The sequence below is a fragment of the Oryctolagus cuniculus genome, chromosome 8 (assembly GCF_964237555.1).
Source record: "Oryctolagus cuniculus chromosome 8, mOryCun1.1, whole genome shotgun sequence".
NCBI lineage: Eukaryota > Metazoa > Chordata > Mammalia > Lagomorpha > Leporidae > Oryctolagus > Oryctolagus cuniculus.
Genome location: NC_091439.1, coordinates 70,135,465 through 70,148,967, shown reverse-complemented (window position 1 = coordinate 70,148,967; position 13,503 = coordinate 70,135,465). Strand labels below are relative to the sequence as shown.

General features: G+C 38.4%; 1 protein-coding gene across 2 annotated transcripts in view; it reads right to left on the bottom strand.

The window, feature by feature from the left end:
- The window catches only part of UNC5C (unc-5 netrin receptor C), a 380,855-nt gene that overhangs the window by 86,025 nt on the left and 281,327 nt on the right, over positions 1-13,503 (bottom strand). For both annotated transcript variants that reach the window (XM_008267581.4, XM_017347400.3), the window contains exon 4: positions 13,272-13,375. In XM_008267581.4, the coding sequence (XP_008265803.1) occupies positions 13,272-13,375 (104 nt within the window). The remainder of the gene's footprint in view (positions 1-13,271; positions 13,376-13,503) is intronic.

The window sequence follows — 13,503 nt, the reverse complement described above, 5'->3', positions numbered from 1 at the left end:
CTTCCTATTCATCTACTTCTTGAGTTTTTTGAGGCCCTGGGTCATCCACAGAGTCCTCAGTATTTTCATGATCTCCCTATCCTGAGCAGATGATGTACACCTCTGTTTTTTAACACAGCAAAAAGGCCAAAAGGTGAAACTGCTCCTAAATCTCTTCCTTTCTTCCGAGTCTCAAGTAACCCACAAAAGTCACACATCTAATCTGCCCTTAAAACAAACCAACAAAATTGTCCCTTGACATGCGCACCCTCCCCAGCTAAGTGGCAGTCTTCTCTTTTCTTTGGTGGATAAACTGTCTACAGTGTAGATTATTCAGTCTCCATCAATCCACTTGCCTTCTCACTCTTTAACTGACCTTTGGATTCTTGCTCACCGCTCTACTCAAACTTCACTTTCAAAGGTGACCTGGGGCCACCCTAATTGCCAGATTCAAAGGCCTCTCCATAACAGATAACTGCACTGTCCATCTGAAAACCTTCTGTTATTTTCTTGCCAGTTAATTTCCTGTTCTTTCTAAAATTTCTTTCAACTCATTCCCTCTCTTCATCCATCATTTTCAGATGGTCCTTCTCAAGGATCTCTCTGTCCTTTTCTCCTCTTTATACAGTGGGTCTTAACCTTGGCTGTGCATCAGAGTCACCTGGGGAACTTTTAGTAATGTCTCATGCCTGGGATCCACCTGCAGAGGCGCTGATTTCACTGGGCTGAAGAAGGGCCCACACATGCCTAGTTTCAAAAGCTCCTCAAGTGATGCCAATGTGCCAGGTTTGAAAACCATAGGCTTCTATGTATTGTCCAGGTGATCTAATTTACTCTCAGAGTTGATAACTCAAAAAATCATTATCTTCAGTCCTAGTCTTTGTTAAGATCTACTCATAGTTCCAGTGAGTTTCTAGATAATTCCATGTGGATGCTCAACAAATAGGAAAATCTTAACAGGTATTGAAACCATCATGGTATTTTCTCACATTGGTCCCTTTTCTGTAATCTTGGTTTTCCTAATCATCTTTTTCTTAGATAATGGAGTCATTAATGAACCCTGAAGTTGAGTTTCTCTTTTACATTCTAGGAAGAAAAATGATGAGATAGTAATACAAAGAGAGCCCAGATACCCCCATCCACTTCCCCTGTAAACATCTCATATTAGTATATTTTTCACAATTAATGTACCACATCCAGCTTTTGTTTATAAATAAATGACTATTTCCAAAAGACGATAAATAAATGACTTTTTCCAAAAGATAATTTCGTCTGGATATTATCTGAGGAGCTTATAAAAACTGATCAAATAAAGTCACATATGCAATGTGCTCCATTTTCATGAATCAAATTTCAAAGACATAAAGTCAATAAAATTATTTTCTCTTACAAGGATCTGAAAGGGCCCTAGTCAGTCTGGCCTCCATAGCTCAGCCTGCCCACTAATTGACTTTGCAGCCTCGCGTAGGTTTGTAAGCTGGTAGATCACAATCGCCACCAGTATAAGGTGGAGTATAAGTATAATCTTCCCGTCACTGTAGGAGGATTAACTGAGATACAGAAGGAAAAGCAACTGGAATTAGGAGACAGTCAATAAGTCTATTTTAATTACCTCTTCTCTGATACAAACTTACTCCAAACAAATCTGTGTTTACATAATATACTTTAAACATTGAGGAGTCACTTCCTGTCAGTGTCTCCATTAAGAATTATCTATCTTTAAATTCATAATATCTAGCACACGCACACACACACACACACACACACACACAAAACCACATACACAAAACACCCAGGAGAAATCTGACTTTCAATTTCCTTCTGCACAGGATTATAGGTGATGGTTTATGAGTCTTCATTCACAAAACTCTCCTGTTGAGGGAAGTTTCCCCTGATTTATAGCCTCAATCCCGTCTAGTGCATGCACCAGAGGAGATGTCGTATTTCTGACCTTCCTTGGTGAGGACTGCTTCCCAACTCTGCTAGCAGGAGGATGAGGTGTTGCACAATTCCTCCAGCAGGTAGGGTACTCAGTTCTACTGATGCCTCTTGCCTGGCACAGAGTTCTCAAAATACTAACGTGATTTTTATTAATGGAGATGAGTGATTCCCAATTTGATTACGAGTTTTAGGACTGGAGCATATTGATTCCATATTGTGTGTTCTCAAAAAATGTGTATAAAATTGCCATCCCTACTTGTGTATGGTGTGATTTAAGAAGCAGCTTTTTTTTTATGGCTCCAAAGCTGCATGGCTTTATAGTTTCAGTGTTATTGGTGTTTTATAAAAGTCAGAACTATTGGCTGTCTAAGTACTGTTCAGAAAAGAGAAATCTTGCAGCAAAACATGGAGATAATTTTTAAAAGGCTCATGCTTCCATAACTTTTTTTTTAGTGGCTACTCCAGCATTCAACAACCCTCATATTGCAAAAGTTCTCTATCACTCCTTCCCTAAATAATTTACTCTTTAAAGTTATTTTTGCTTTGTATCACCAAGAAAGCAGAGAAAAATGGATTACCATTCCCAATGGATTATCCATTTATAATTAAATATGGGATAAGTTATAATCCTCAGTTTAATTTTGATCTCCCATACTCATTTTCTCACCTTCACTCACTCCCCTCCCATCTATGTAATTAAACATCATAAAAGTGAGGCTGCCTAAGACAGATTCCAAAACTTCCAACAGTATTTTCATATTGAATCTAGAAAGGGAGGACTCAGTTAGAAAAGACAGCTGTGTATCAAGTATTACTTCCAGTAAATTTTTCATGATATGCTATGAAAAGTTGCTTTATATATAAATATGTTCCTATTTTACTATTAAATAAAGAAGGATATTGGGGACACAATGATAAAAATCAACCACCATGGTTTCCTTCCTTGATACTTCATTGCTTCCAATCCCCTTGGCAAAGAAATCTATCCCAGGATGATTCATACACTCGGGGCTTTCTGGAATGCCTGGCGCTAGTATTTTATTTAATGTATTTTCAAATACATTAAATGTCCCTTCTGAATTGTGCTTTTTCCCCCCCTATAGTGTCATAGTAAAAAACAAAAAAACAAACACATTTATAAGCTGACATTCTGGTCATTTTATCTGACCAACTGCTTCTAGCAAAACATTAGGGACAATATATCTGAAACAACAGTGATACATATTACAATAGCAAAGGATGTACCTTTAAATGATAAAGGTACAGAGTAGAATTCTAAACACATTAGGAATGTGAACCATATTTGCTAGAAAGTATTTCTTTACATTTTAAACTAAACAAAAAGCTTAATCTTAGGGCACACTTTGACTATGTTCAAGGACACTAAGGTGCTGATTTCATGTGCTATTTCTTCACATTTCTATAATCAACACAAGAGCAAGGTCTGTATCATGATATCATTTGGCTACAACTCCACCAACCTAAAGCCCTGTCCAGTATAGGTAGAAACTTCCCCCCAAATGACAACAGAAACAAAATCAATTTTTCTATTAGCCATATGGCCCCAAAGTTGTTTATAAACACATAAACAGAAATTATAATTCAATGAGAATTTACATGTTTATAGCACCTTCAATACAATTTAGTAGGCCGAAATTTTTTTCATTTCTCTGAGTGGGATCTTTTATATCAATAAAGGTGAATTCTTTATGATAGGTTTAAGTACCTTCACTTAATAATTTTCTTGTTTTTACAGTTAAATGGAACTAGATGACCTACTTACCAATAGGGCAATGGAAACTTGTTGTTATTGTTAAAATAGAAGGAAAGGCCACTGGAATCCTAGGCAGAGATTCCTCACATGTGGGTCAGGACTATGCTAACAATGAGAGTGGTGTCAGCCCTGCTGTTGGCACCCTTTTCTATAAGATCCATCAACTTGTTATCCTTGTGATCGGGTAAGGTATTGTCAAATCATATATGTCAATAATAAAGAACAGAACACCTTGCAGCTTTCTTTTCTATTCTACTCCCCTGCGAAAGACAGATGTGTTGTATCTAATTATTCACTGATTGCTATCAGGAGAAACATTAACATAATTGGCACATTTGTCCTAATTAACAGAGGGAAACTGCCACATGCCACCCAACATGAAAAGTGAGTCTAGCAACCATTAGCTAGAGAAATCCACATCTATCAGAAAGATGAAACTCAACCTGGGGTCCATCAAGTCAGCACAATGGGATGGAAAATGACACAACAGAGTTGAGAAGTGTGTGCACACCTATGAGAATGGAGATTCAGTTCGGAATCATTGTATACAGGTACATTAATCAAATAAATGGGAAAAGCAATTATGGGGCAATTATCAAACGTACATGCAGCCAAGCCAAGCTTCTCGAAGGAGCATTAGCCAGCTGCTGGGAGTCGGCCAAGGATTACTGACTGCTTTAGAAGTGACAGGTTTGAAGATTTGGTGTGTGTGTTTGTTTTACTCGCCCTTTAGACCAGTGGTTCTTGAACTTGGCTGTGTTTTAGAATCACCCGGGGAGCTTTAAAAAGTCTTGACAACCAGATTGTACATCATACCTAGTAATCTCGCATCTCTATGGTAGGACCTAAGCATGAGTGTGGTCTGATTCCACACCTTCTCCAAATGTAAAAACCAATACTGTACCCTGGCTCTGATGATCTTGTGAAAGTACAGATTCTAAGTGATCCGGGTGGGGGCCTGATACTCTGCTCTTCTGTGAAGCTCCCAGATTACGTCAGTGTGGATAAGCTATGGGCCCCCACCCGAATAGGAATCCCTTCACCACTGTAAACTATAGCTATAGCTACTAAGCCTTCTGAAGACTTTCACAGTTAGGTTGGGCTCCAATTGCCCCAACTGGAATCTTAGGACTGTCTCCTAGTTTCTCATACCGGGAATGGGCATCTCATTCATTCCTTCTTGGTGCTTCAAAGTCCTCACCTGGGAAGAATTGTGCTGCATATCTTCTTGCAAGAATGAAATGTACCTTGGTATGCAGCTTCTCATATTTGGAATAAAATCTGTATTCTTTCACTTCTGTGTTGACCATTAAGCAATATACTTCGTACCTTCAATGGATTTCCAAGATTATGGGAATCTTTCTGCTTTAACAAATGTTGGTGTTTGAAAAAATTGAAATTATATCTTTAGACAATTGTAAAAACATAGCCAAAGGATTAAAAAAAATTCAAGTGGAAACTGTGGTGGCATTTTGCTCAGTTGTTGCAAATTCTGCATAGAGAAGGAATTTGCCAAAAATAGGGAATTTGTTTTCCTGCTGGGGAAACACTGCCTTAATTGCACATATGTCTGGCTCATTGCTTTTGAGAGCTAAATGCATATAGACCATGGTGTGAGGGGGAACGTCTCCTGAAATCTGTAATGTTCTAAAACCTAAGTTCAGCTTTGGGGTGATCATAGCATGTTGCCAAACGAACAAATAGTACAAACCACCCCCTCCAATTAACCAATCAATCAAATCCAAAATAGCATGACTATGTATGAGTGCTTTCCAAGGGAACAAAATGGCACCAAAATGGCCTTTAGAAACCAAATTTTCTAGGGCAAAATGATTATAAATTGGCTCGCCCATGGATTGTTTCTAGCTGCCCCCCCCCCCCCTTTTTTCCCCTTCTATAAACTTTTCTTTCAGGATCTGGAACTCTCAGCCCTTCTTGTTATTTACCAATGAAAAGTGTTCAGGCCTATAGCTACGTCTGATTGTCTTTAGAAAGTACCAGCTTTTTGCTCTTGATGGCAGCCATTTTTCAGCCACAATGAGGTTATGACAAATAGTGCCTGTAGGCATATAATCACTGAAAGAAATTCCAAGGCAGGGGAACTTACCAGAGAAACTAGATACACTGTTTACAACATATAAGAGCCCTCACAACAAAAGACCCTCCTGCCCTGTGATTATAAGCACAGGCTAGCTCTTTGCCCTTTGCCTGTTGGCTGAAGCACCCCCGAGACAGAGATTGTACTGGAAAACAGCTGAGGTCCACTGACCGCTGATTTCAGGTCAGCTAAGAACAACTCATTCTTGTGGGCCTGCTGATCATTGGCATGGATGATTTCATTTTATCTTTGAAAAAAAATGTTTCCTAAATTTTCTTCATTTCACAAGCCAAATTCAGAGATTTTGATTCCCAGTGGAATTAAAATATATCCCTTTCCCTATCTCTTCTGTTTCCACCCTAGCACGGGCATCATCTCCTCTTGCTTCAGTCACAGCAAAGCTCCCTCTGCTTTTGTTATTGAACTTATAAAATGTATTTTCCGTGTAGCAGCCAAAATGATCCATCAGTTCCTTACTTAGAATCTCCAATGACTTCTCACGAGTTAGGAAACAAGTCCAAGTCTCTGGCCATGCCTGTCCATCCCTGAACTCCCCCACTCCCCACACACAGATTCTCACCCCCCACACACTGACCACTGAGTAATCTTGTTGCTCGCTGAGTCTCAGATACACTGGCCTGCTTTTTAATCCTGTAACCACATCAGCTCCTTCTGGGGGTATTTATATTTGCTGCTCTCACTGCCTGGAGCTTTCTGACCCAGATCTTTTTTGAAGATTGGCTCTTTCCTGTCACTCAGATCTCAGCTCAAATATTATCTCTGCAGATAGAGTCTCCTTGAACTTTGAAGTGACTTCCAGTCCATACCAACCAACACCCTCTCCTAGAGGACCTGGTCTTACTTCCTTTCACTTGTAATTATCTGAAAATATCTTCTTCATTCCTTTATATTCTTGCTTATTGTTTTTTCCTATTCTAAGGCTTCAGTGGACTCATATTCCATGACACCAGGAGAGTATCTGGAACACAATGAATCTTTATTGATTGAATACATGAATTGATGACTAATACAGAAAATCTGCATTCTGTACCATAGGCTGGATGGAATCTCTCTGCATGTGCAGAAAGAAAGCTATGAATCTATGTCAACTATGCTCTATTGTTTCTTACTTTGGTTTTCCAGAAGTATGCTTGTGTTGTTTCATTTTATTACAGTTTTTCATTTTGCTTACATGCCTATCTGGACTTGTGGTGATCTCTGCGTATAACTGGTAGGGGCAGATATTGGAGACCAAAGTATGGGGTGATCATAACAAAGAGGTGACTTTGGTGGCTGTGGATGGGACCAATGCAAAGCCTGAAAGCAGTAGGGAACTTAAGATTCGGGAAAACTCATGTTCAAGGCTGCTAATCACACTACAATCAAAACTCCTTCTTGTTGCTGCACAATGCTACAAGAAGTCTATCTACAAGGAATCTATCTATTCTGTAGATATTAGTGGGTACTAAAAAGAATTTCTTTCTCCAAATTAGTATTCAAACTCTTGTTTACTGTCTATCTCTTTTGACTACAAAGAACATAAAGCACAGCTTGGGAGACAATGGACCTGTGTGGAAATTCAGTTCCGATTATGAAAGGACGGTAGGGAAATGCTCTCATGCAACAGTGTGCAGCAGTCCTATTGATAATCAGATGGTGCCTCTAGCTGCCTGCAGCTTTTGGCCTTGGCAGTATCAGCTTTAAAAAAAAAAAAACCTGCTCCCTATTTATCATGACTATACTCAGCAAAATAATCTATTCTTTTGCACTTCACCCCATTTTTTCCCACTTGCTAATTAGAGATGCAAATGTTGATAAATAAGATGATGATATTTATGCACCACGGGGTCAGTAAGTTGAACATTGTGCCCTGTTCCTCCAATTAAACTCCTATGAGAAATAGCTCAATTACAATTAGAGAAGCAATTATCCCCCTGTTAAAGGTGAAACAAATCACAACTTTTAGTGAAAAATTCAGTTCTGTTCCTTTTGAGATGCCAACAGATCTTGTATCTATTGATGTTTGGATCCCAATATGCTCCAAAGGAGATAATCTTCTGGAATCAAGCATCATCGAATCTATATCTGGTCTGCCATGCAACAGAAATGTTTTCTAGGCAGAAACTAAAATGAGCAAAGAGAGATTAATTTCACAGAGTGCTGCTGTTATGCCACTGGAGCAGCTCAGCACCATTCCACGGGTGTATTAATTTCTCGTTTCTTCTGGGAGTTGTGGGGGAGGATTGTCTGTTAAAATTCCTCACCAGAAATGGAAAAATAGACTTATATTTCTGACATCCCTAAAAACAGTGCAGTGTTATAAAAAAAGACCAGAGTATTTCTTGGATTAGTTTTTCTTTCTTTCATCTAGTCTACTTCAAAAGTATAATATTAGTATTATTAACCTCCTCTACAATCCTTAAACTAAAGTGGTCTTTTATTCCTGGTCCTAGTGGGTTGCAACCCTGGTTTCAAGGTTTAAGATTAATGGTTTCCCTCACCCTACACCAGGTTCTCTTAACAGGTTGCATATTCAGGGGTGAAAATATCCCTTTTCTATTTCCTGAGATTTAGCCTCTATCACATCCAACAAAATTGCTCTTTTCCTTTAGTTAAATATATGTCAAGAATCCACTAAGTGACCTGCCATCTGCTGATGTGAGAGAAAAAACATGGCAATAAACCTTTGGCTCCTCATCACTATCTAGTTAAGGTAGGCAGAAGAGAAAACAGATAATGCCAACAAAAGTAGTAGTCAGAGCTTTTTAAATTGTGGTACATCCAGGCTACCACTTAGCAGTCATGCTGGTTCCTCCATACCAGTTGTTAAATACTGAAATAATTCTGCATCTGTCACTAAATAACATGGCCATACCTTGGCTGGTTCCAAGGGTTCTTGGTGCCCCCTACAACTGTGGAGGTGGAGGGATTATATCTGATTCAATAAAGGACCTCCCAGACTCCCACACCTCTGCTCATGTGCCAAGGAAGCTGTAGAGTTATTAAATATTTTGAACAATATCACTAGATATAAATAAAGGGCTTAGGGGGAGCAGGGGAAGAAGTAGGCAATCCCGGGGTCCTGAAACTTGGTCCCTGTGATGGAATTTTTCTTAACTTATGCATATTGGGAGGAGCTGTTAGAACTGCCACTGCCTGGAGAGGTGGATGTAAAGAGTCCTGGACTGGCCTCTTCTTCCTCTGAGACTTTCTTTGTTACTGTCTTCCCTTGAGTTTCAAAAAGGAGATCTATCAACAGTAGGCTCTCCCTAAATTTCCTCCTTGAGAGAAAAATGTGAGGACTGGTCTTCTGTCCTGGAACCAGGAAGACCAAATCAACAAGAGCTTTAATAATCTGAGTCAGCCTAGCAGCACGTCAGAAACCGGTATGGGTATTTACATGAACAGGTTATTTGTGACAGCAATGCTGAACGGGCACTTCCTTGTGTTAACGCTCACAATGTTATCTTCCTTTGCAATGGTTCTGGACTCCAATCAAAACAATTAGCTAGAGAATATAGGAGGGGGTTCTGTCCTGTTGATTCTTCATCAATTTGAAAGCTCCCCTCCGCATATTCTTCAGTGCTAAACAGGAGAGCAAGGAGTTCAGTTACTATTTTGAAACCAAAAGGTTGAACTCATTTTGTGAATTCATAAGTAAGAAAATAATAATACTAATGTCCCTTGATTGCTTTGGACATGTTCTAAATTGTTGGTACACAACATCTTATTTAAACCCTATATCCACATTTTGCACAGATACAATTATTATCTCCCTTTTGTAATTTGAGTAAACTTCAGTTCAAAGAGTCAAAAATGTTAATGCTCAGGTTTAAACCTGGAATTCTGTAAGGAAATGAGGTGAAATAGGGAGAAGCGAAATGTTATTACCTCAGAAATGCCTGTCCCATTATTTGTAGTTGACTTGGAGCTATTATAACTAAGATTAGAATTCTTGGATAATTTACTGACTTAGGTAGAGGAAGAATATTTCTGCTTCTTGATATTCTGCAAAGAATGTGCCCAACTACTTTGCAATGGCGCTAGACATAGGCTTATAAAACAAATATCAACTGACTCGATTAGCTGTGTGTTCACTGAACACTTACTATCTGACTCAATTTCGGATAATTTTTCTTGGATACAAAAGAAGCACATATTCAGTCTTGTCTCCTATCCTAAGGACTGATCCTATTATTGTAAAACAGTTGGGTTTTAGCTGCTGGTTTCCTTTTAAGATCAACATTTCCCTTCATGCTATTTTTATGCTTTAAGATTCCTTAAAATGGAAATGAGATATTAAATAATGAATGCATTTATATTTAAATTTAAATGGTCATATAATCCTTTAACTTGCCAAGTTCCCTCATGTCCCTCTCCTTTTAAATTTATTTGTTCCTCTTGAGCAAATGGCAGATGTAATATGTCATGTTAAGGTATTCATTAGCTTTCTGATCTTGGTGATTTTCACAGTGTTGAAAAGAATCTACACAGCAGTTTATTAGCCTGCTCTTGAGAATGTGTGTTTGATCTGTCTTCTGACTTCAAAAAAAAATGGAAAAGTAATATGCATTAAATATAGTTCTTTGAATGTCAAATGGGTATATGAATTTTGAGCTTGCCAAGTGTTAATTGGTCTCTTCCCCAGTGATGATACAAATAAAATTCATAGCCAATTAGTTTGCAGTCATGAATCTTACTCCCTGACAAAGTGTACTACTTTGTTGAGGAGACCAAAGAAAATGAAGAAATTACTAGAATCGCCTCACTGAGAGTCTTGGCACAGAAAAGTTACCTTTAAGAAACCCTGAGTAAAAGGGGAGCGATGGATACCCATGTAACTCACGATATGTTTTGATCTTTAAGGTGGTTTATTGGAAGAGGTTTGCATTAAGGTTTCAGAACTACAATTAAGGAGACAGATGAACTGTTGTAGTCACTGAAATGAAATATTGAATAGTTAAGACTTTCCATCTTAGTCACACTAAATCATACTGTGCCTCAGTGCTGGAAGATGAGGACTTGGAATTGGATGAAATAGTTATAATCATGCAAAGACTCTGATACAGTGCTAGGGAGTGCCACAGGATGCCAATTACAAGGCGAAAACTGGCTTGCTCTCTTTTTTTCAAGCTTAAAAAGGAAATTTCATTAAAATTTCCCTTGAGTCTTTGCATTGACTCATGGAGATATGAATGTCTGTGACAGAAAAATGGAGTCATTTTATAAAGGTCTTGGCTATATTTTTAATTCATTTACTACTTTTAGTATTACTTTAGAAATAATGATGTGATGGTTGATTTTGTTGCCAGAGGTAGAGATAACTGAGCTGACTACCACCATTGCTTCAATCTTTAGAAGACTGAAAAACTATGAGAAATCAAATTATAAATGCAATATTAATCACATTTTGGACAGTGTTGTCTCAATAGCTCTATTTTTCAATTTCATAAAAAGGCAAAATTTCAGGAGTTAATTTTACAAAAACTCAAATCACCCCTATCTATGGGACCCATATACAGGTCCAAGTAACAGAAATATGCAATATTTTGACATATGCAATAAAGAATGGAAAGTCCAAATGGCTCAGTGCAGTTTGGATGCTAACCAGGACCACCTACAAATTGGCAGCTACATCACTTGTCAAATTAAAGTTTGCCTGGGTTTATTGGATACTAGATCAGTTAGGGCAGCCATTTGGAGCCTATAAAGGATGTCATTTAATAATCATATGAAGGTAGCATTTTCTTTAGAATTTAGAATTATTAACAAATGGAAGATTTTCCCCAACGGAATGCTCTGAGATGATGGTAAATGTCCCCAGGAGAACAGGCAGTCTCCTGGGAGTCATGTAGGCCTACTCCCAAAGACAGGAATTTTCAAAGGGCACAGTATTGTTTGGTGCTAATGAAAAGTCACAGCATGAATTTGATTTTTAATACTTCATTAGCAATACATATGCTTTGTTTTAGCAGAAACAAAAAATAAAAATGAAGAGCATGATGGAAAGCTCATAGGACAAAACTAATTGACACCCATTATTCCTCAAATGTGTTCTATTCACAGTGTGTATATATGGCATTTAGGGATGCTCATGATTACATTACTGGACAGGGGATTGACATGTGGGGTCCATGCTTCTATCATGGAACAGTAAATTCATGTGTGTGGTCACAGGTTCACAGACACAGACACACACACACATCCTCCTTCATCTCACTTTTTTTTTAATTTTCAATTATCTTTATATACAGAAGATCGATTTAGTATATATTAAGTAAAAATTTCATCAGTTTGCACCCACACAGAAACACAAAGCGTAAAATACTGTTTGAGTACTAGTTATAGCATTAATTCACATTGGACAACACATTAAGGACAGAGATCCCACATGAGGATTAAGTACACAGTGACTCCTGTGGTTGACTTAACAATTTGACACTCTTGTTTATGGCGTCAGTAATCTCCCTATGCTCTAGTCATGAGTTGCCAAGGCTATGGAAGCCTTTTGAGTTTGCCGACTTTGATCTTATTCTGACAGGGTCATAGTCAAAGTGGAAGTTCTCTCCTCCCTTCAGAGAAAGGTACCTCCTTCTTTGATGGCCCCGTTCTTTCCACTGGGATCTCACTCACAGAGATCTTTCAGTTAGTTTTTTTGTTTGTTTGTTTGTTTTGTTTTTTTTTTCCCCAGAGTGTTGGCTTTCCATGCCTAAAACACTCCCATGGGCTCTTCAGCCATATCCGCATGCATTAAGGGCTGATTCTGAGGCCAGAGTGCTGTTTAGGACATCTGCCATTCTATGAGTCTGCTGTGTATCCTGCTTCCCATGTTGCATCGTTCTCTCCCTTTTTGATTCTATCAGTTAGTATTAGCAGACACTAGTCTTGCTTGTGTGATCCCTTTGACTCTTAGACCTATCAGTGTGATCAATTGTGAACTGAAACTGATCACTTGGGCTAGTGAGATGGCATTGGTACATGCCACCTTGATGGGATTGTATTAGAATCCCCTGGTATGTTTCTAACTCTACCATTTGGGGCAAGTCTGATTGAGCATGTCCCAAACTGTACATGTCCTCCCTCTCTTATTCCCACTCTTATATTTAACAGGGATCACTTTTCAGTTAAATTTCACATTTTTTGCATATAATCAAGACCAATACAATATTGTTGGTACATAAAAACCATACCACCTCTCTCTGATTAGTACTAGACTAAATAAAGCAGTTGTTCTGATTTCTTGAAAGAATGAAAAAATTAAACCAAGCTGCCTGTGGCTTTGTCCAGTGGGGCATTCTAATTGACTCACAAGTCATTAATCAGTTCCCAATCAATCTATTTTGCCAGCAGTAGGCAGTTAGGATGCCATTACCAACCATTCATCATGCCATACCTTAATTCACTGCACCATTAGCCATGGATTAGGCCTCTATTAGAATAACTAATTGTCAATTGCTAAATGGAAAGAATTTTTGTTACCTCAGCCACTGGGATCCCTTCGGGTGGCCGGCATTGGAGTAAGACTTCTTGTTCTAAGGATACTTCCTTTCCCAGGGGTTCCTGCTCAAATGTCTTCCGCAGATCTGGAAAGCACAAATGATAAATGTGTGTCAACTAAATCTCATCTATCCATTTACAGAAAACGCAAAAAATATTTCCTCAGCTTTGTAGTTTATGCCTTTTTATTTTTTTAAACCCATTGTTCTTAGTA